Genomic DNA, 20,964 nt, shown 5'->3' with positions numbered 1-20,964 from the left:
CAGAAAGGGGCTCGTCCCCAGGGACGTCCCCAGGTCTTGGCCTGTCACAGTCCAGCCAGGGAGCAAGGTAGCCAGATGCAGCATCTTGACTGTCCTCTCTCACCTATCACTGGAGTGCCTCAACCCCTACCCCTGTGGGCCACCCCCATCCTCCCAAGTCCAGCAGACATTAGGACTAGTGTTGTCTGAAAATGTCTTTTTATTTAAGCACAAAATTGAGACATAACATATACATTTGTACATGGAGAAAAAAATACCAGAAAGGAGTTTACAAAACCTTGGTCACTGCCATTATTCAGTGGCTCTGGGGCAGAATGGGCTGGTAGCCTCACAGCTGCCACTGGGTTGGTTGGCTAGCTTTTTGAGAATTCCCCTCAGTCCATGCACCCACTCCTATAGGTTCTGGAGGACAGGGTGCAGGTGTTAACCATGGACTCCTAGGTGCTCATCAGAGAGCTACACCTCCTGGGAAATGCCCAGAACCAGTGAAAGGTGACCTAGACTCTTCTTGGGGTATTATGGAGGAACCCTGGAGGATTAGTCTGGAACCCTCGAAAAGGGGGCTCATCAGTCTAGCTGGGAGGGAGGGTGCAGCTCTGACCCAATGTACCCTGTCCTCCTGATGAGTCATACAAGATAGATATTGCTGATGTGAGGTGCAGAGTGATAGAATCTGGCCAAGGCAGAGTGCAGCTATCCCCCAGGAAGAAAGGAAATCAAAACAAACAGGAACAAACAACCCACATCAGGACAGTAAGATCCCGGCCCTCCCCCCAGTAGACCACTAAAGGCTGGGTGAGACACCTCGGGTCATCCTCTGTCCCTCCCCATCCCCATATCCCAACAAACCCCATTGCACATTCGGTAAGTCTAAAGAGGGAAGGACTCAGGGAGGACCCCAGAGGGCACAAAGTACTGTGCATACCAGGAGGGTGCAGGGGACCCAAAGGGCTATACATCTGTTTGTGAGAAACATGAGGCAAGGAAGAGGCTGGGGAACCAGGCCAGAGGCTCTGGAAGCCAAGAGACCTGTCCACAGTGATCTGGGGAACAGAGCTGTCCACCAGCCCAGACTATGGCTCATCTAAAGGGGAGCACTTGGGAAGTTACCCCAGCCAGGGAAGGAAGGGAGGGCAGGACTGTGGAAGCCACAGGCTGAGTCTGTGGAGCCAGATTCAGGCCATGCTGCTTGGGGAGTAGAGGCCCAGGACCCTGACGGAAATACAAATCCAGCTAGAGTGGGCCCAGGTCAGCTGGTGATGTGTGTGTGTGTGTGTGTGTGTGTGTGTGTGTGTGTCAGAGAGAGAGAGAGAGAGAGAGAGAGAGAGAGAGAGAATTTCAGTCCCACTGCTTCCAGAGAGAAAAGAATCCTACCAAACCACCACCTGAGAAAGAAAGGCAGCTTTGTTTTTTTTCTTTTCTCTTATGTAAAAAAATCCCTGTCCCTCCCTCCCCTTCCCTTGGGTGAGAAGGGAGAGCTGGTCGCTGTGGAAGAAGGAAGAGCCATGGCAAGACCCTCCTGGGTCTATGCTGGGCATAAGCACTGCTTAAGGCACCCATGGGATGTGCAGTTCAGAAGGCAGGTGAAGAGAAAAGGCTGGGGCAGGAGGAAAGTCAGGAGGACTAATTCCCCTGGAAGGCTCCTCGGGCAGCAGACGAAGCAGCACTGCGAAAGGTCCTGTTGCTGAAGATGCCCTGGGAAAACTCCTCTTGGGCCTGCTGGAAGCTGGCCCCCGTCCGGCGATACAGGGAGTGCACCTGGGGAGAGAGGTTGTGGTGACAGAGGCCCGCCCTGCGGGCCCACTAGGAACCCAAGCTCATCTAACCCCTCACCCAGAACCTTGGAGAAAGCTGCTGGATCTTTAAGGACCCAGGAGGCCCAGCTGCTGAAGCAATGAACGCCCCCATGGTGTAGGTAGAGAAATGCCTTCTTTCTCGGGTTTGCTGTTGGTCCAGCACTCACCACTTACCCGCTTCAGGAGGAAGAGTGAGAGCACAGCACAGAGGGTGAAGAAGCCAGCCGCCACCATCATGATGATTGACACAGCCAAGTCTTGCTTCAGTGTAGACAGGGCTGCAATCCAACCACTGCAAAGGGAGGAGGAGCCCAGAGAGGGCACATTGGGAGTGGGCCCCAGAGGTCCCCAAAAGAGGCTAGGCTCTTCCTTAAGTGCCCACTGTATGCTGACCACCACCCAGGCATCCCCCTGTAGCACAGAACTCTGTGGTCCAGACGACTTTGGCCTGTGAGAGGCCAGGCCTCTGTGAAGGCCCTACAATGCCCATGGGGAATCCTTGAAGTCTGGAAGGATGTGGCTGCTGCCCTCACAATCATGAACAGCACTGGGTACCACATTTTACTGCTGCTTTGGGCGCTGGGGACACATGGAAGGTCTTACTGCTCACTCCTGAGGGCCCACTCTCTGGAAAGGAGAGCTACTGGCCAACCCATTGCATTTATCCTGTCACCTCAGCTCTTCCCACTGGAGCCCAGGTACAGCCCCTCCAGTCAGCTATGTCTCCTTCCTCATACTTCATGAGTTAAAAACTTACTACAAAGCAGTAGTTATCAAAACAGTGTGGTATTGGCATAAGAACAGACATATATGACATATATAGAAATCAATGGGATAGAATTAAGAGTCCAGAAACAAATCCATATATCCATTGTCAACTTGTTTTCACAAAGGTGCCAAGACCACTGAATGGGGAAAGAATGGTCTCTTCAACAAATGGTGCTGGGACATCTGGATATCCACAGGTAAAACAATTAAGTTGGACTCTTACTTTAACCATATGTGAAAATTAACTCAAAGTGGATCAATGACCTAATAATAACCCAAACTACATAAACCTCTTGGAAGAAAACAGAGATTACTCCTTATGACCTTGGATTTGATAATGGTTCTTAAATATGACACCCAAAGCATAAGCAACAAAAGATAAACTGGACTTCATCAAAATTAAAAACTTTTGCACATCAAAGGATATTATCAAGAATGAAAGAACAACAAACACAGAATGGAAAAAAAAACTTGTAAATTACATATCTAATAAGAAACTTGTATCCAGAATATATAAAGAACTCAACAACAAAAAGACACCGTAAATACTGAATTAGCAAAGGACTTCAATAGACATTTCCCAAGTAAGATACACAATGGCCAACAAACACATAAAAGATGACCTATCAGAAAATGCTATTCAAAAACCACAATGAGATATCGAACCTCTAGGCTGACTAAAATAGAAAAAAGAAGAAAAAAAGTGGAAAATAACAAGTGTTGGCAAGGATATGGACAACCTGGAACCCTCACATATTGATATTGGGAATGTAAAATGGCCACTAGGGAAAAAAATTTGGCAATTCCTCAATAAATTACACATAGAATTACCATGTGACCCAGCAATTCCACTCCTTGGATTAAAAACCCAAAAGAACTAAAAACAGGTACTAAAAAACATGTAAACAAATGTTTGTAGCAGAACTATTCAAAACAGCAAAAAGGTAGAAACAACCCAAATCCCTATCAACAGATAAGTAAATGAACAAAATGCAGTATATCCATACAATGGAATAGTATTCAGCCATAAAAAGGAATAAAGTACTGATCTATGCTACCACATGAACCCGAATCATGCTGAAAGAAGCCAGACACAAAAAGCCACATGTTGTATGATTCCATTTATATAAAGTGTCCAGAATGGACAGATCCAGAGAGATGGAAAGCAGTTTAATGGTTGCCAGGGGCTCAGAGGAGGAGGAGATGAGTGACTATTTAATGGGTATGGAGTTTCCTTTTGGGGTGATATTGTCCTGGAACTAGGTAGTGGTAGTGACTGCACAACACTGTGAATATACTAAATGCATTGAATTGTATACTTTCAAATGGTTTAAGTAGTAAATAAAATGACAAATTTTGTTATGTACATTTTACAGTAAAAAACAAAGGGTAGGGGGCAGTTATGTCCATCAACCCGTGGCTGTCATGAAGCAATAGAAGAAGGGCATTGGGAGGTTGGAGGCTACAGAGCTCATGCAGGTAAGCCAAGGCAGAGTAGTGAGGGGTGGAGTCAGGACCAGAAATCAAGTCTTCTGACGCCCTGAGTCCTGGGTACAAACAGCAGTTATTAATCACAGCCTTTCTATCAGGTTCTCACTTAGGATATCAAGTAATGAAAATGGGTCACCAAACAAAGAGAAAAGAGTCAGATTAGGAACAAGAAGTAAGAGAGATGAGAAGGGAGCATGCACTTGCTCCAAGTCTGAGGTGAGTCAGCCCCCTCTCCACTGTTTTGAACTTGCCAGCTCTACTGGAGGGAGGGAACCAAAATAGTGTACCTCTTCCAGGCTCAGACTTTTAGCCAAGTGCCAGCCTGACCTTTCTGTAATATTCCCCATGCACTGAGGCAGAAAGGAAAACATCACCCATCCACTTTTCTTTTTGAGACTAATTTTGAATAGAAGACTGCAGCACCCAGGAAACTCAAACCAGCGGTATGCTCAAAAAAGCAGCCAGAGGAGCCCATCCAAGAGAGGCTAGGGTTCCATCGCCTGATGTTATAGGGCCTCTAAAAAACGGGTCTGCAAAGACAAGGGCATCCACCAACATATGCTTAAACCCAAGGGCTTGCCTGGGACCTGTGGCAGTAGCACCAGCCTCCAGGAGGACGTGGCAAGAGAAAAGGAAGAGGCTGAAATCCAGTGCAGGACACAGCCCAAGTAGCCTGAGGATTCAGACCAAGTTCACCTACAACACCCCAGAAAGTGGCGAGCAAGGCAAGATAGTGAGTAGCTACCGGTGAAGAACTGGAGAAGGGCCTAAAGGTAGATCCAAGTTGGCCCACTGCTCCCCATGGCATTGTCGAAGAGGGGTGATCTGTGTGGGGCTCTGTGGGCCTGGGAATTAGGGTGAGAAAGGCCTCACCTCACCTCCAAAGCATAGTTCCCTCTGCACTGTCCCAGGTCTCACCTGTCCCCCAGGTTAGGGATGCCGACCAACTGGATGACATAAATTCCTATTTGACAAAAAAATATGAAGAAGAACACGAAGAAGCTGAAAGAGTTGTCGGACCTGTGGAAAGAGGGAGAAATCAGAAGTCACAAGAGGGCTTGGGACTCATTCCTCAGCATTCCTCACTTAGTCTGACATTTCTCGTTACTAGAAGCCAGGATGAAGGGTGGGAGAGTAGAGAGAGCTCCCGGGGACCAGCCACACTGTCTACACACAGAGAGAGCCCCCCCCCCCCCGCCCCACCACCACTATAATCAAAAAGGGCTTGTCTTTCACTGCCTTCCAATTTAAGGGTCAATGTTCGACCCCTTCCTCAAAGAGCTAATTATAAATTTGCTTACCCAAAGGACAAAATAAAGAGCTTAACAATCCATCTCCTAGAGTACTTATTTGTATTTCGTAATAGGTAAGAAAATCTAAGTCAAACATATAAACCTCTAATAATAAAACTGTATGCCTGGGTGGAAGAAAAGGTATTTGGGGAATAGAAAACACTAAACACAACTGGTGTTTGAGTACCTCCACCTCCATGTCCTTGAGAGCCAGAATACAGTGAGGGTTCAGGTCTTGCCTGCTGAATGCATGGTGGGGTGCGGGTTCAGCCACTACCCTGCCCCTTCTTCCTGGGGCCTGCTCGGCTCCCAGCCCTGAAAGCATCAGCTCTGAGGCACAATTCCAAAAGCCCTAGGCATCTATTAAGTGGATTCATGAATAGCCACAGGATCTATTCTAAATCAACTAGTCAAATAATAGTACTTAGCTACACTCAAGAGTTACTTGGGAGGTCAGGGAGGGGCATAAACAAGCCATTGAGAGCGTATATCAGAGTCCAACTATCAGAGAAGCATACCCTAGAGCCTCAGGAGGGAGCTAAGGAAAACCCCTCCCTCTTCCCAGTGACTGAAATCCTACTACACCAGGCAGACTGGGCACAGTGGGAGGGCAAGTACAACTCCTGCTCCCCTCTCTAGGTCTCCTGTCCTGATTCAATGACAGGGCCCAGAGCATACCTCAGTTACAACTGAGGAGACTGGCTCTTGATCCCCACCTGCTCTAGCTGTGGGTGGGAATGGGAAATGAATTTCCCACTATTCTATTCTGCCAATTCATGGCCCTTGGCTGCTACTGGGGATGCCTCCATAAACTCCCCACCTCACCCCTGCCCCACTCACCTGAAGGCCTTATAGATGGGTCGGTACCAACAAAGGAAGGCACAGGGGGTGAAGATAACAAACCATAGGATTGAGAGGCCAAAGTCCACTCCCTTGCTGCTGTCGATTAAGAACCAGGCCAGGCAGGCAAGCAAGTTTAGAAACAGAGTCACTGAATGCACTGAGGAAGGGGAGGAGAGAGAGACATGAGCTGGTGCCTAGGTGGCTGAAGGGTTCCCCAACATGGCAAACCACCCCTGGAGAGGAGATGAGGTCTGTGCTGTAAGAGCAGCTGCAGCAGTAGACCTCCATCTGTACCTCGGCAGGGTTAGCTCTCATTCCTTCTTTTGTAGGAGCTCAAAACCAGAGACCAAACCAAACTCCTAAGAGGTGATGGGACGGCCCAGGTATTTGAGGGGTGGCAGCGGGGTGCAGCCTCAAAGACTAATCCTTGGGAAATGAAGTCTTTCTCTTGGCAACTCTTTTCCCTGGCCCTGGATGACCCAGAGGGGAGTGACAGGGAGTCTTTTATCCTCACTCCTAGGAGCCCAAGGGTCTGTGGGGACGGGAGCTCTGCAATGAGCTCTGCAGGAGCTCAGAAGCCTCCAACTAGCCCCACCCACTTGATGCTTAGTCTGGACTGGCCCTTGAGGGGAGGTTCCCAGGACAAGGAACAGACTGTGGACAGCCGATTATGTAAGCAGAAGGTCCCTCCCAGCACGGCCAGCACTGCGGAAGGCTGGAGTCTGCCAAGAAGGAGCAGCCAGAGCACAGCTAGGACTCTGGAGACACACCCCATTTTGCCCTTGAGCTCAAAGGGGCAGGAGCTGGACTCACACATCCAGAGATAGTAGAGCATCTTGCATATTCGCTGGTAGTCGGCAGGGATCTCTGTAGAGAAATCCTGATAGAAGCAGGGCTTGACGGGGCACCACAAGGGTAGGGGTGGCCAGTTGTTCTCTCTCACTGTGTGGAAAGAGATGACGAGATGAGGCCCAGTTTCAGCACGCACCAGCCCTGTTTATGGGCCAGACCAGGGCTCCCGAGGGGTGCCAGAGGCAGAGCTCAAGGTCTTCACAGGTATGGAGATGGGAAAAAGATGATAGGACACAAACACCTACAAGTTCGCTCCAAGATAAAAGACCCCAAATGCACTGGGAAACACAGAACTAAACAGCCTAAGTGATTATTTTTATGAAAAACAGTGCATAAGCAAGGAATCGTGAAACTGGTGCCCCAACTCTATCAAAAAAATTTAGAGCTGGAAAGGAGTGCAGAAATAATCTATACCCATTAGGATGGCACTGCAGGTCTCCTGACTTCCACGTTACTGCTCTCCCTAGGACCAGCACCATTCTAAGATGATCAAGAGCTCAGCAAAGGTCTGAAGCTGCCCCAGGAACAAACAGGCTCAGGGAACCCTCCTGCACCAGGCCTTGCAGCTCAGGGCTCTTACCATGTAAGTTGGCCACAGTGTTCTGCAGCTCCCGCTCCTTGCGTTCCAGTTCAGCTGCTTTCCTGTCCAGTTCTTCCTGCTGGCGTAGCAGGCTTGCCTGGGCTGCAGAGGCCACAGCCTGGGGCAAAAAGGGGAAATGGGAGTCAGCCAGACCCGAGACAGAGGGACTGTGTCAGCCAGAATAGGAATTCAGAGGGGCCATGCCCTACGTGGGGAAAACTAACCGGGAGTCCCAGAGGTAGTCCCAGCCCCACAGTGTCCTGTCTCCTACTGCCCCTACACCACCTCTGGCCCCTCTGTCATTACCAGGACTCTTCTCTCCCCTTCACTGCGAAGCTTGAGATAGGAGAACCATCCCCCATATTGGAGTCTAGGCAAGTTCAGTTATAGTGACCTCTGCGGTGACAGCAAAAGGAAAAAGGCCTCACAAGAGACTGCCCTACAGCCAGGAACCCAGAGACCAAAGCCTCGTTTCAAGACCCTGGAGAAGGTGTGTGTAAAGGGAAACAGTGAAAACCTGCTAGCAGTGAGTAGGGAGGGGAGGCACTTGAGGGCAGACTGTGTACCTGGAGCCTGAAAGATCTATATTTAAGTACCTCACCATGCTCCACTCCCAGGAGCTGCCCCTTGAGATACACCTGAACTGTGACTGGTTACACCCCAGGATAGCTCCTTAAGGTTGGCCCTGCTCTTCCTGGCTTTCATGGTGTGCAGAGTCCAAGCTTTATTACCTCTCCAGGCAGAGCAGGGCCTCTGAGTGAGGTAGCTAGAGGACTCTACGTGAGGCTGAGCCAAGTTGGGTCCAGAGTTCCAGCCAATGGCCCTGTTCCTACTGGGTACTGTAGTTGGGGCCCAGTTCCTCCTCAAGTCTGCAGTGCTTTTTAGGAAGCAAAGATCAAACTGGCCATCTTACAGGGTGACGAGCCAGGCACACATGTCCATACATACGTTTGTGCGTGTTCCCTACCCGCCCTGACCCCCTCGCACTTGCCTCTTTTTCTCTTCAATAAGAGTTCTCCAAAGAGCTAAGGCTGCCTTCAGGAGGTAAGTTTCAGGTATTGAGGGTAGAAGCAGGACCAGAATTAATCCTGCTGGGGGTCTTAGCCTCTTCTCCTCAAGTCTGACTTCAATTGAGCATGACCCAGGTCCCTACAACCCACCACCTAGCTGAATAAGAAAGTCTCCTCTGCCTCTGAGCCTTGCCTTATAGGATTCCAGGACCATGGGTGGGACCCAGGATCCTAGGACCCCAGGCGGGGGCAGCACATTCAAAATAAGTCCAGCGAGACAAAGAGAGTAGCCTGGGGCCCACTAGAATCCAAATCCCAGCCTGGGCAGGCTCCAGATGCCTTGCCCTCACTCTCGCTCATCTACACTTTGCCTACCTTTGGAAGCTTTCGCATGTAGCTGTCTCTGAGAATACTATCTCCTCCTAGTAGCATCTGCCTCTCTGAGAGCTCGCTCACTGCCAGGAATCTGGTAGGTAGAAACTTGCTGGCCTGTCTAAGCAGGAGCTGCAACATACAACTCCACTGTGGGTCACGCTCACCAGAGGCAGTGAGGAGCATGGGGCGGGGCAGTGGGGCTGGGGGTCGAAAGTCGGGCACCAAGCAGACAAGATTCACAGTATTTGGTGAAGGGTCAAAGGAAAATAGGAAGGAAGCAAGAATAAATTAGGTTTTAAAAAAGATAGATTCTAGGCCCTGAGTAAGAGAGACCAAACCAAAGGCCCAGGAGGATCTGGAATGGCACGACAGGGGCAAAGTTCTGTCTGAAGACACCCAAGAACCCAGCTTGGTGTGTAGGGCTTATTCTTTGGTGCTAGCAGCAGGGTAGAGGTGAGGGTATAGGTGAGCAGACCCTCCACGTACAAGTGACCAACTCCAAAGAGATTATCAAGGCGGCCCTTGAAAAGGATCCAGGACTTAAGGCCCTCTTCCCACCCCCGAATTTCAGGACACAGCTACTGGTCTGGGAGCTTCCCTTTCTGGAAAGGAGAGGCAAAAGGGATCTTCGTCAACAGTACCTGGGGTGTTGGCTGGGTTGGTTCCACTGAGGGCTGGAGAACTGCTGGCTGTGAGGGCCCAGGGAGCTGGGTGACAGGAACCGTTGTCGCTGCATTTGTCTACATGGGACAGATCAAAGGAATGAGGTGAGTGGACTCCAATAGTTAGTCATGTGGAAGCAAACCCACAGCAGGATGGGTGATGGGCCCCTGCCTGTGAGGGGTAGTCCCTCTGCGCCTCCTTCTGCAGCTTCTTGGCCAATAAGCCTCAGGCTCTGGGAAATGTGATGCCTAACCTTGTACCTCTGGCCTTTTTGGATCAAGAGCTCCTGGTACTGCCCTACTCCCTTCAGGGAGGGGCCCAGATTGTGGACCCCAAGTGGAGGACTGGTGACTTCCTCATCCTACCCCTACCACGCAAGTTTACATTAAGACTGCCTCTTTGAGGACTGCTGCTTCTCAGAGCATTCTGTCTCTGCAAAAACGCCTTGCCCCAGGGACCCCAGAACCACCCAGAGGATTTGGAGTCTCCAAAAGACGACATGCTCACCAACCTCTGAGAAAGGGTTGAATTCAGCCAGGCCACCTTGTGGGGCATTGGTCAGCTGCGTAACAGAGGGATCCTGAGAAGGTTAAAAAGAGCCATTAGATGCTGAAGAGAGAGAACCTTGGTGAGAGAGAGAGCACCATCTCAGGGCCAGTGGGCAATCCCAGGAACACCTGGTTAAAGTGAGGCTGATGATGGCCCATCCTAGCCCCCTGAAGAGCCTCTCCTGAAGGCTGCTGTGCCCTACCCCTGCCACACCAGAGATTCAATCTCTTTTCCCTTTCTGGAACAGGGGTATGGGGGGTTTGGTCCAGAAGACTTCCCAGAAGAGATACAAAGCAAGCTTTACACTCTGAGGCCTGGGACTTGACACTACGTGTTTTCTTGTTTATGTCTATTATAGGGTCACAACAGTTCATAGAATTTACCTCCAGGGAGTGGGGTTTTTGGGCAGGAGTGCAGGGTGGCGGTGGTCAGTGGAGTGGTATGGATGGAGACTTTTCACTTTTTAACCTTTGTGTACTGCTTTACATATTATTTTCCAGAAAGTCTTTATTCCTGCTGTTCTTTAAAGGGCAGCTCAAGGTTCTGGAACAAAAACATGCTGCTGGCTGTCAGTGCTGATTTGATAAATCAGGCAGACTTGCTAGGAATAGAGAGCTATGAAGGGCTCGGATAAAAAGCCGAGAAAATGTTTTTGGTTGGTTTTATCTGGATTCTTTTGAAAAAATGCAAAAATGTCCTCAGAACACAGCCTTTCCCTAAATTTTTCATCTTGCCTTTCCTATCTGATCTCTGCTGAGGCCAGCCCTTCTGGCCCAGGGTCTGCTAGGGCTCTCTAACATCTTCTTTACCCTGCTGGCCTGAGGCCAGTCTGTCTTCATCCTGCCCCTCACCCAGCAAAGCTCCTATATACCCACCCTCAGGTCCAGCTCAATAGGAATGCCTGGGATCTGGGAGAAACAGCTGTGAAGAGTAGGCAGACTGCCACTGGACTCTGCCAAGGCCCATGTTACAGGCCTCAACTAGGCTCCCCTGTCTGCGCACCTCACCACCCATCCATCACTACTCATCCAGATGCTCCTGTCCTTGCAGTCTAGCCTCACCTCCACCAGGAAGCCCCCATAGGTTGAATTCTTAAATACAATATTAATATTAGATAGACACCCAGAGAACACTCTCAATTTTTCTATGGGAAACAGACATTCACCATGGTGCTGTACTTGTCCTAGGTCTCAAGATAGGAGCCGGCTTCCTATTCTAAATATTTATAGAGCTCAGGGTTACACTGCATGTGTTCTCTAACCTTTTCACACATACCAACTCTCATATTCCTATCTAGGCCAGCAGTTCCTAGAGGGCAAGACTGTGTCTGACCAGCGTCAGGGCCTATCTCAGACCTGGGCACACAGCCCCAACTCACTTCTTGTCTCTGGTTGGGCCTCGCTCTCTGTACCTTCTAACCCATCTCCTCTGCAAAGAAGCAGTGTGGCTATATCCTTTTTGCAGGACACTATCCCTGCCTGGTGGCTCCTGCAACTTGGACAAAGCGACAAGGTGAGGTTTGAGAGACCACAGGAAGCTGGAGAAACTGGCCTTAAGGTTGGTTTTTGGCTAAGCAACTAGCAGATTTCTCCCAGAATTAGTGGGCTGGTTTCCTGCAAGAAAAATTCAGTATGTGTTCCCCTTTCAGACTCAGCAGACACCATGCCACAGTGGAGTAAGGAGGTAAAGTAACTGAAATTAAATCCATCATCCAAGGAACTGGTTATTCAAGTCTGACTCGATACAGGACAGTTGACAGAGAAGCAGCTCTGGTAGCAGTTTCAGATGCTGGCATACACAACTAGCTGAAGCATACATGTTTAATAGGCAACCTCCAGTCCCATAACGAGATGTCATTTCCTTTACCAAGGTCAGCCAAAAGAGGATTCCGGGGTGGGGGGGGCAGAGGGGGTGCAGGGAGCTGATTACCCTGTCCACACTGATCCTTCCTCTTTTATCTAAAATCTTAAAGACACCAAGCTCATCATAAAAAGTCCTATCTCCACTAGCAGGCTGTAAACTCTGCAACCAGGTGCTTCTATGTGTCTAGTTCATACTCTGGCTTCTTAGTGCTCGGTGAAGGGCTTGTGCAGAGCAGAAGCTCAGATAATATCTGAGAATAGATTCTGCATGCTGTAGGCCCTCCTCTGCTTTCTCTAGGAGGCACTGCTAGGGCATAGAGAAAGGGGCACCTGCATCACAGCAGCAGCTTCAAGGCCCAGAAGCACCTTGCCTGGAAAGAGGAACCTGGAGCACTCTGGGAGACATAGATACTTCCCATCTGAGACCTGGGCTCTTTTTGAAAGATGTGGATGGATTTAAGAGAAGCTGAGGCCTGCGGAGAGAGAGAGGGAGGAGGAAGGACTGAGGAAGCGAGCCGATATTTACTGAGTGTCTACTGTGTGCCAGGATTACCACACCGGGAAGCTACTGTGAAATTTTAGTCACCTCAGAACTAGCAACTGTGTCAAGCCATCCGAAATGAAGGTACTACCAGACCTTATCAACCTGGTTCCTCGAGAGAATTAAGCCCCACTGCCTTAAGGCATCCACTGTCTACAAAGACTTGACTTCTCTCCTATGCATCTAGAACTGTCCTGGTTATAGTCCACCTTTGAGAGAATGGAGAAAACAATCACTCCAATCAGTTTATGTGTCTTATAGTTCAGCTGAGGCCCCCTGGCTGTGAAAAGCTACAACCCTCCTCCTCACAATCACCCTGTGAGGGAGGAGTGAAGCTAGAGAAGCCCCAGGTTGGTGAGGGGAAGTAGCTCATCCAAGATCTCAGGGTCTGGCTGAGATGGACTCTGAATCCACATCTGTCTCCAAAGACATGAGTAATAAACCTGAGAGGGCACGGCCCAGGTATTGTTCAATAGTGCACTTCTAAAGCCTGGTACAGTGCCTGACAAATGGAATGTGCTCCATCAGCATGTGGTTGAATAAATGAACTCCACTCCGGAAGGACACTCACAAGAGCGCCATGAGTGACCAAGACAACTGCTCTTCTCATTTCTTTATTTCTGGGCCTCAGAGAAGTCCTTCCTGGGGAACAGCCTTGGTAGGACACATGCAGAGAGTCTTGCAGCTAAGGACTACACTGACTGGCCTGAATGAAGACCCTCAGCTTTTACTCCCAGACACAAATAAAAAGTCAACAGTAGCAATCCTCTTTCCCACTCACCAAGCATCAACTGACTCATAAGTGGGTCAAGCAGTTATTTAAAAGGATGGTGAGAGCTAAGTTTCACCTACAAAGAAGTAATCTAACACCCCACCCCAGCCCTGTACCAAAGGCCTCAGACTGGCTAGAGCCTTTTACTAAATTTATAACAAATAAAAAGCTACTAAACTCAGTTCTTTTCATTCAGTAAACAGTCACAAACAGTGTGAGGGACACACTAAGGTGAACAGGGCACAGCTTTTGCCCTTCTGGAGTCCACGTTCTGGTAACTGAGACATTCACAACAAGAGCCCAGTGCAGGGTGAAAGCAGGAGGGGAGCAGAGGAGAGGTCCAAGGCAGGGCTTGGAGGAAGGCAAACTTCCAAGAGGAGGGGAGGAAGGCGAGCGAGCAAAGGCCCAGCAAGGCCCGCCACAGCTCTGCGGCAGGGAAATACTTCTGTGTCACTTGGGTGTGAGGGACCCAAGAGAAAAGATAGAGTTAGCCTGGAGGTCTGCCAAGGAGAAGCTTTAAAAAACTGTTTTCACTGGTTTGACAATCTCTTTCCATGCATCTCACAGGCCCTGACTGTGCTCGAGGTCCCTGTGACTTCTCCTTGCTTTCCTTTCCTATATTCCACCCAAGCTCCCAGTGTGGGGTTTATTTCAGGTTCCAAATAAACATATTAAATAATCTCATGGGTTAAAACAAACTCAGCCATTCTTTCTGAGAGGCATAGAGTCACCCATACTTTGGAACCACCGTAAAGTCCTATTTGTTTTGGAGGCTGTGTGTCATAGAACAAGAAAGGACAATTATCCCCGGACGGGCTGGCTAGATCCTAAGTGCACAAAGCCACAGTGTACCTTAGTACTCTCTGAGCTAGAACCTGAGAATCCACCCTAAGAAAATATGACAAAAACATATAAAACTCTCTATCTGCAAAGATCTTCATTGCACCAATATTTACAATAGGAGAAAAAGCAGGAAACTACTTAAATATCCAAGGACAGTGAGAACAAGTATGTTTTGGTGCACATTTGCTCAATGGCCTAAACAGCCATTAAAATTAAAAATCACAGCTATAAACACAGGGCAGCAATATAGAAAAGATTTTGATATATGCATATATTTTGTCAAAAGTACTCATATAAAAAGAGACTGGCAGGAAAACACACCAAAATAACAATGGTTACAAAAGACTGGTAGAAAAACAGATGATTTGTTTTCCAAATTTTCCATGTGATTATGTTTTTACTTTTTTTTTTTTTTTTAGGCAAGACAACCCTTGGCTGGCCTCACAGATTCCAAGGACCTTGTCAGCTTACAATCCCTTACTTTATTTTTATTTATATTTTTTTTCACCTACAGCACCCAGTCTTCCTAGGTGGTCTCTCATCCAAGTACTAACCAGGCCTGACCCTGCTTAGCTTCCAAGATCAGACAGGATCAGGCTTGTTCAGGGTAGCATGGTCGTAGACCATGTTTTTACTTTTAAAACACACATATTTTTCAAAATAGCCTGCGTATCCACCAAATGAGCAAGGTGCACTCTCTCTGCCATAGCACTGATGTACAGAACCGACCAGAAAGTGAGTCTGAACCACCTGGCCTGGCGCCAGCATTCCTTTCAGCACAGTCCATCCTCAAACTCACCACCTCCTTCCATCTTTTTTTGTTGACTCTCTATACAAACCATTCCACAATAAGCATAGGGCGAGACCACCAAAGTAAAGCACTGGTTCCTGCCCTCAGGAAGCAAATAGTACAGAGCACAAAACAGAAGTCAGGGCGAGAAGAGATAGCACATGGTCAGTGTAGTAACAAGGTGAGGGACGGTGCAAGGGAATCACATAGGGAGGGAGTGACTAGCCTATCTGAGAGAGCGAGGGAAGGCTTTACTGAGTTGGCATCTGAGGTGGATCTTAAGAGATAAAAGAAATTTAGCAAGCACTAAAGAGGGAGGCAAAAACAGCAGTTGCAAAGATACAGCATCTTTAAAAACAGCTTGCCTGTGTTTGGGGAATAAAAGAAGGTTCTGAGGGCTCTGAAGTGGAGTGTGTTGTGAGCAGCATCAGGGAACTAGCCTGAAGAAGGGATCAGGCCAGACTGCAGGAGTTTGGACTCTACCCTATGGGCAATGGAAGACAACTAGAGACTATGAGCAGGGAGTGCCATGATCATCACCACCAGAAGTGAGAAGAGTACAATGCATGGGGAAGAAGGATACCAAGAAGACTAGATGGTACACAACAGTCCACTTGCATAACAGTGTGAGGACTGAGCTAAGGTATGACAGCTGGGGATGGAGAAGAGGGGATGAAATCCAGAGACCCTTCTCAGGTAGATGCCACAGGCTTGCCATTCTCTGAGTTGGTCAGGGTATGGCATTACTGCAGGGCAAGAAATGGGGGCAGTGAAGAGAAAGGAAGGAGCTGAGTGACAGATGGCTAACTTGGGTGACCGGGGAACAGGCCCACCATTGTGCAAGATAAGTAGTCATGGGAGAAAAAGAACAGGTTTTTCAGGAGTGGGTGTGTGGGAGAAGGGAGAAGATCTGAGAAGATATTGGGTCAGACTGGAGATACCTATGGAATATATCTAGTTGGAAAGATTGGCAATGTTCAGGTGAGAGCTGAATCCTGGTTTGAAGCTCAGGAGAAAGGTAAGGGCTAGAGTTCTAGATCTGGGATTGTTATCATGTGGATGCTATTCTGAAGCCATGAAAATGGAAGAAATTACTCAGAGAGGTATACAGTGAGAACAAAGTCAAGGACAGAACTCCGGAACAGCCCTAAATATATGAGACAGAAAGTGAAAACAGGTAGAAGGAGGTGAGAGTTACCAGTGTTAAAGAGGCCACAGATGGAATTTCAAAAGAGAATGGTCAAACATACGTGTTTGTCTCACAAGCAGTAGACTACTCCAAGCCCATGGCTCTGGAAGAGGCCACAGGATCTAATTAAGAGCGATGAGGTGCCTGGGACCGTAGGGGTGAGAGCATGCAGAGCGACCTTTGGTTCTTGGAACTCCTTCACCTTAAACACCCTCTCTTCCCATCTGCCAGGCTTTCTGCTCTCAGCCCAAGCCTTTTCTACCACAGGACTCTGCCCTTCCTCCTCAGATCCCACATAGCTCCTTTTGGCAAGTTTTTATTGCCCTTATTGTATCCATGGTGTGCTGTCATGATCAGTGAGCATTTCTTAGCTCTCCTGCCAGGCCAGAAGCTCTGGCAGGCCATATGCCCATTTACCCTGGTTTTCTGCACTGGCCCCCAAAGCAGTGGAGGCTCAGTGATTGTGCAGAAACATGTCAGCATTTCAAAGGAGTGCTGCTGGATGGGTCACACTTTGCTAATGTGCATAGCACTCTACTCTGAACGAGTGGCAAGTACCCTTGTTTGTCCTAGGTAAATATTACCATTTCTCTACACGAAGGATTATTTTACACCAAGTGGCTCCAAAGAAAACTTAACAGACATGTAGAGTCAAAGGTCAGCTGTGTCTCCAGCCAAGAGCTTTCTAACACCCAGCCCGGCTCCAGGTGCCAACCATAGAGGCAGAGAGACACCGCCATCTGGGCAGCTGTCTAGAGTCAGTTACACTACATGAACCTTGACATTTTCAAATTTTTTGAGACGATGCTCCTGTTTCAAAGGAAAGTTCTACCAGGTCTATCTGGTGGTTTTGAGAATTCCCCCAAATTACAGTCAAGCAAAAGACCACCCTCTCTGGGAAGTGGCAAAGCCCCTAGTGTAATGCAGGGAACCTCATACCCTTGTTCATACTCAAATCAGACTTCTGCCACTGCTTTCTTCTCCCACAGGGGACAAAAGTTTTAAATCCTTAGGAAGCAGCCACACCACTGAGATTATCCTTTAAGTGTAAGGAGGCAACGTGTGAAAGTGATATTGTGTGATTTGGCAACTCACAGAGATGGAAGTCAGAAAGACTGTTCAGCACCACCAGCTGGTCCACTCCCCTTACTGAGATCAACTTGGGTGCCAGCAGTAACCAGAGAAATGCTGAGGAAAGCGGCCCTGGCGTTTGCCTGGATGACCTGCTTATTAGTGGACTGTTGAAAAATCAAATGCCTACCTTTAGCCCTCTACCTCATTACCCAACAAGACTAAGAAATATTTGGAAGCAGACAAGCTGGAATCTGTCCAAAGCAGGCCCAGAATATCCAGAGGGTACAAGGCAGATGCACCATCATTAACAGAGGGATAGGGAGTGCCAGTGGAGGCCGTGAAATTGGCAACACTTGGCTTGCAGTTTCCTGCTTCCTCCTAGAGTTTGGTAAAACTGCTGCACTCTTGTGACAACTTTCCTTTCACAGCTCTTACTTCACAGGGTTTTTTAACAATCCCAACTATAACTACATACTACGTGCAAAGAAGAGGTAATAAAAGCCCAGGCCCACAGTGTGGGGTGGGGGTGGGAGTAGTGGGATGATAAAGAACATGGGTAAGGAAGTCAACTTAAAGGCGCATCGGGAGTTTCACGGGATATTACAAAAGTTGCAGAAAAAGGATTCCATGGTTGAATAACTTTGAGAAATGCCATGTCAACTAAAGTTGAGTAAATGTCTTTACTGTAGGATTTCTCAGAGCCATTAACAAACTAACAAGCCTTGTCAATCTTCAAGTAAAATGGAATAAGTAGTGATTCCCCAACTTATTTGACCACAGAACCCAGAGCACCTTTCAGGACTGGTAATGCTCAGAACATATGCTGCTTTGAAATACTTTAAAAGCCCAATACAACCTGTATTATTCCAGTCCCCCACACACAGGCAGGGTAGGAGGATAGCTTAACTAATACTAATTTATTACTTTTACCCCTACCAGTACTCTCATTTCAAGAATGGTGACAGTAGTGATGATGTTAAATTCTTTCCTTAGTTGGCCTAAATAACCTCAAGGCAGCTTAAGACCAGTATCTGAGCTTCAAAAACCTTTAAAACAGCACTATCCTGGGAATAAGACCCAAGTCTGGACCCCTTACTGCTGCAAATTAGATGGTGACTCTGGCATGTCCCATCCTCACTGGGTTCTTGGTTTCCTCATAACTAAACTGAAGGATAGACTGCTGAGGATGTGCCCAGCACTAATAGTCCACCATGGACTCTTAACACTAAGTAAATTTTCACGACCCGTCATCGAGTGATAGAAAAAAAGACTTTGCTCTGAAGGCTGACTAAGTGTGACAGTTTCTGAACCTATCACCTCTCTCCTGAGCTCTGTGCCAACACCCTGGGTAAATGAAGCTGGGCTCACACCCAATCACCCTCCCAATGTTCCAGCCCTGGCAGTTAGGGAAGCAGAACACTACCATCACAAGGAGAGGAAGGGCAGCTCCCCAGGAGAAGCAGTTTGGGGGCCTCACTTCAAAAGCTCCTCCCAACACAACTGTGCGCCAAGAGGAAGAACCCAGCCCAGCGTGAGGAGAGCAGCAGCCAGCCAGCTCTCTTCTTCCCAGACAGCATTCCCCACCAGATGTTGCTCTTCAGAGGACCGCAGCTGCTTCCTGTCTTGCCATATCCTGACACTGCCTGATGGACAGACTGTCTTGCTTGAATACAGAAGTTACTTCTACCACAGTTTGCACAATCATTTCTGGGGCTGGAGATGTGGTTTAAGACTTTCAAGCTATTTACAGGCAGAACTCAAGCCAACTATCTTGCCCACTGCTAGCACTGGGGACAAACTCTCTGAATCTCTGAACAGCTGACCGCCTCTGTCAGACTGTAGCAGACATTTTATTTCTGATTCTGTTAGGGGAAAAAAAGGCAAATGATTACATAGCACACAACCAAAAGAGTTCCTTATTAAAACTCAAACTCCAGTATAACACAGCAGTTTTGTAATTAGAACAAAACAGTTACCAAAAGGCACAAGCAGAAAAAAATGTCAACGTTCTTTCTTTACTCAACTAATAGAGGTGACTGCATTACATAAGAGGCAAGGTCTTTGCACAGGTTCTGTCAAGAAGCATTAAGGGATGTTTGAAATTCTCTGATGTTACAAAGAACCACCTACCAAAATTTGCCTTGAGGCTCCCATTAGCTAAGTCACCTTGAAACCAAAAAATAAGCATAAAAATTTCACTTTCCTGATAGCATATAATAACTCTGTTCTAGTCTCCTTTGTTTTGGCTTTGACCCTTGAAGATATTCAAGGTGAAAAAGCTCATGCTGTGAGTTGCAGAAGGACCCCTCCAAGGACTTCCTCTCCATCTGCAGGAAACTCTGAAGCTGCCAAAGACCAAAGTACAAGCAGGATAAGTTAATATGCCTGGTGACATCCTGACAAAGCAGAAACCTCTTGGCTCATAAATCACAATCGGCACAAGCAAGCTTTCCTAGAACTGGTTTTGAGCAGACATGAAACAAGCAGCACAGGAGCTGTGACTTTAACAGGAGTCCCAGCCCTTCATCATGGAAAAAGAATTACCCCTGTGCTCTTAGCTCAAGGGCAGAAAGGTCTTGCCTTTAAGTAAGAAGACTATTTCTTCCTCGATCTCATTTGTTCAAAAAGTCAGGCCAGCTCATAGGTCAGTGGTCTCAATACCCTGCCACCACACACAGGTCCATCAGACCAACATTCCTTGTGCTTCAAGACCCTCAGAGCCTCCTCACTTCTCCCCCCTCCCTAACGTGGGCTCTTCTATCTAGCCAAAAACAGTCCAAAATAGGCCCATGGCCAAAATGTGGAATTCTTATCAAGACCATACTTCAGGTTGAGTTACCTTCTCACCCTCTCCTAGCCTTTCTTTCCTGGAAAATTTCAGGGGCTCTCCTATACCTTATATGCTAGTTTGGCTGTTGGCGGGGCGGAGCTGGGTTGTTTTAGGGTTTTCCACATTTCTCCATCCCACCAGAGACTTCCACCAAATTATGCTACACGACTGTCCCCTCTCTCCTAACGTGACTCAAGCCAAGACTCCGGGATGTGGTAGCCACACTTCCCCCTCAAGTAAAGTCACTTCTCTCCCTGACGCTGGGGGGGGGGGGTGGTCTCCAGTGGCTTCATTCTCCTTCCCCAGCAGTGTCCGTCACAGAGGCTACCATTGGGGAACTAGAGAGTCCCACCTCTTCCCAAGCCACAGCGCCCCGCCCCTTCGCAGTGCCACCTGCTGCTAGTCCCGCCCTCCAGACGCTACGATAGGCCAGCCCTCAGAGTCCGCTTTCCCATTGGGCAGTCAACCCGTCCCTCCTACGCCACGTCTCCTGGCTCTGGCGAAAGAGGCCTGGGTGGTGGCTTTTGGAACTACAGAGAGCTGTGAGTTAGGGGCTCTACCTGGAAGGGGTTTACGTCCACTGGGTCCGCGAAGGGGTTGGTGTCGAAGGCCGACATGGCAGTCAAGGGCCAACGGATGAGCTCCGCGATCGCTTCTGCCTCGGGGCACCCAGACCCAGCGGCGCTCTTCGGGTAGACCCTCCGCTTCCGGGAGCTAGGCAGCCGTTCTGGCGCAGGCGCAGCGCCCTCCCCAAGAGGCAGGGTCTGGTACGTCACAGAGGTCCGCTCCGCCCTCCTGCCCAGCCCACTACTAAGCCGTAGGGGAGCGCTCCCCTTCTTACCTG

The 20,964-nt window shown here is 48.5% G+C and overlaps 1 protein-coding gene and 1 pseudogene across 2 annotated transcripts; both read right to left on the bottom strand.

Annotated features, from left to right (window-relative positions):
- Nucleotides 1-181: 181 nt before the first annotated feature.
- On the bottom strand, nt 182-20,857 carry SCAMP2 (secretory carrier membrane protein 2). 2 transcript variants are annotated; one of them, XM_016144145.2, is made up of 10 exons: nt 20,681-20,857; nt 10,182-10,250; nt 9,649-9,747; nt 9,008-9,136; nt 7,623-7,740; nt 7,004-7,132; nt 6,188-6,347; nt 4,974-5,075; nt 1,971-2,088; nt 182-1,758 (listed from the first exon to the last, which is right to left on the bottom strand). In XM_016144145.2, the coding sequence occupies exons 1-10, from the start codon at nt 20,735-20,737 to the stop codon at nt 1,624-1,626; spliced, it is 1,116 nt and encodes a 371-aa protein (XP_015999631.1). In that variant the 5' UTR covers nt 20,738-20,857; the 3' UTR covers nt 182-1,623. The 2 variants fall into 2 exon arrangements, with proteins under 2 accessions (XP_015999631.1, XP_015999630.1); XM_016144144.2 differs by lacking the exon at nt 9,008-9,136.
- On the bottom strand, nt 14,743-14,861 carry LOC118600542 (annotated as a pseudogene).
- Nucleotides 20,858-20,964: the final 107 nt, after the last annotated feature.

The sequence above is a fragment of the Rousettus aegyptiacus genome, unplaced genomic scaffold (assembly GCF_014176215.1).
Source record: "Rousettus aegyptiacus isolate mRouAeg1 unplaced genomic scaffold, mRouAeg1.p scaffold_m13_p_3, whole genome shotgun sequence".
Taxonomy (NCBI): Eukaryota; Metazoa; Chordata; class Mammalia; order Chiroptera; family Pteropodidae; genus Rousettus; species Rousettus aegyptiacus.
This window is presented reverse-complemented; position numbering and strand designations above follow the sequence as displayed.

What these genes read in the sequence shown, in the direction of transcription:
- SCAMP2 (XM_016144145.2), bottom strand. Translation starts at nt 20,737, where the DNA reads ATGTCGGCCTTCGACACCAACCCCTTCGCGGACCCAGTGGACGTAAAC. An exon ending in CAACCCAGCCAACACCCCAG is followed by an intron (nt 9,137 to 9,648) that starts GTACTGTTGACG and finishes TGTATGTTGCAG; the next exon opens with CTCCTGCTTAGACAGGCCAG. An exon ending in CACTCTTCCTCCTGAAGCGG is followed by an intron (nt 1,759 to 1,970) that starts GTAAGTGGTGAG and finishes CTCTCTCCCCAG; the next exon opens with GTGCACTCCCTGTATCGCCG.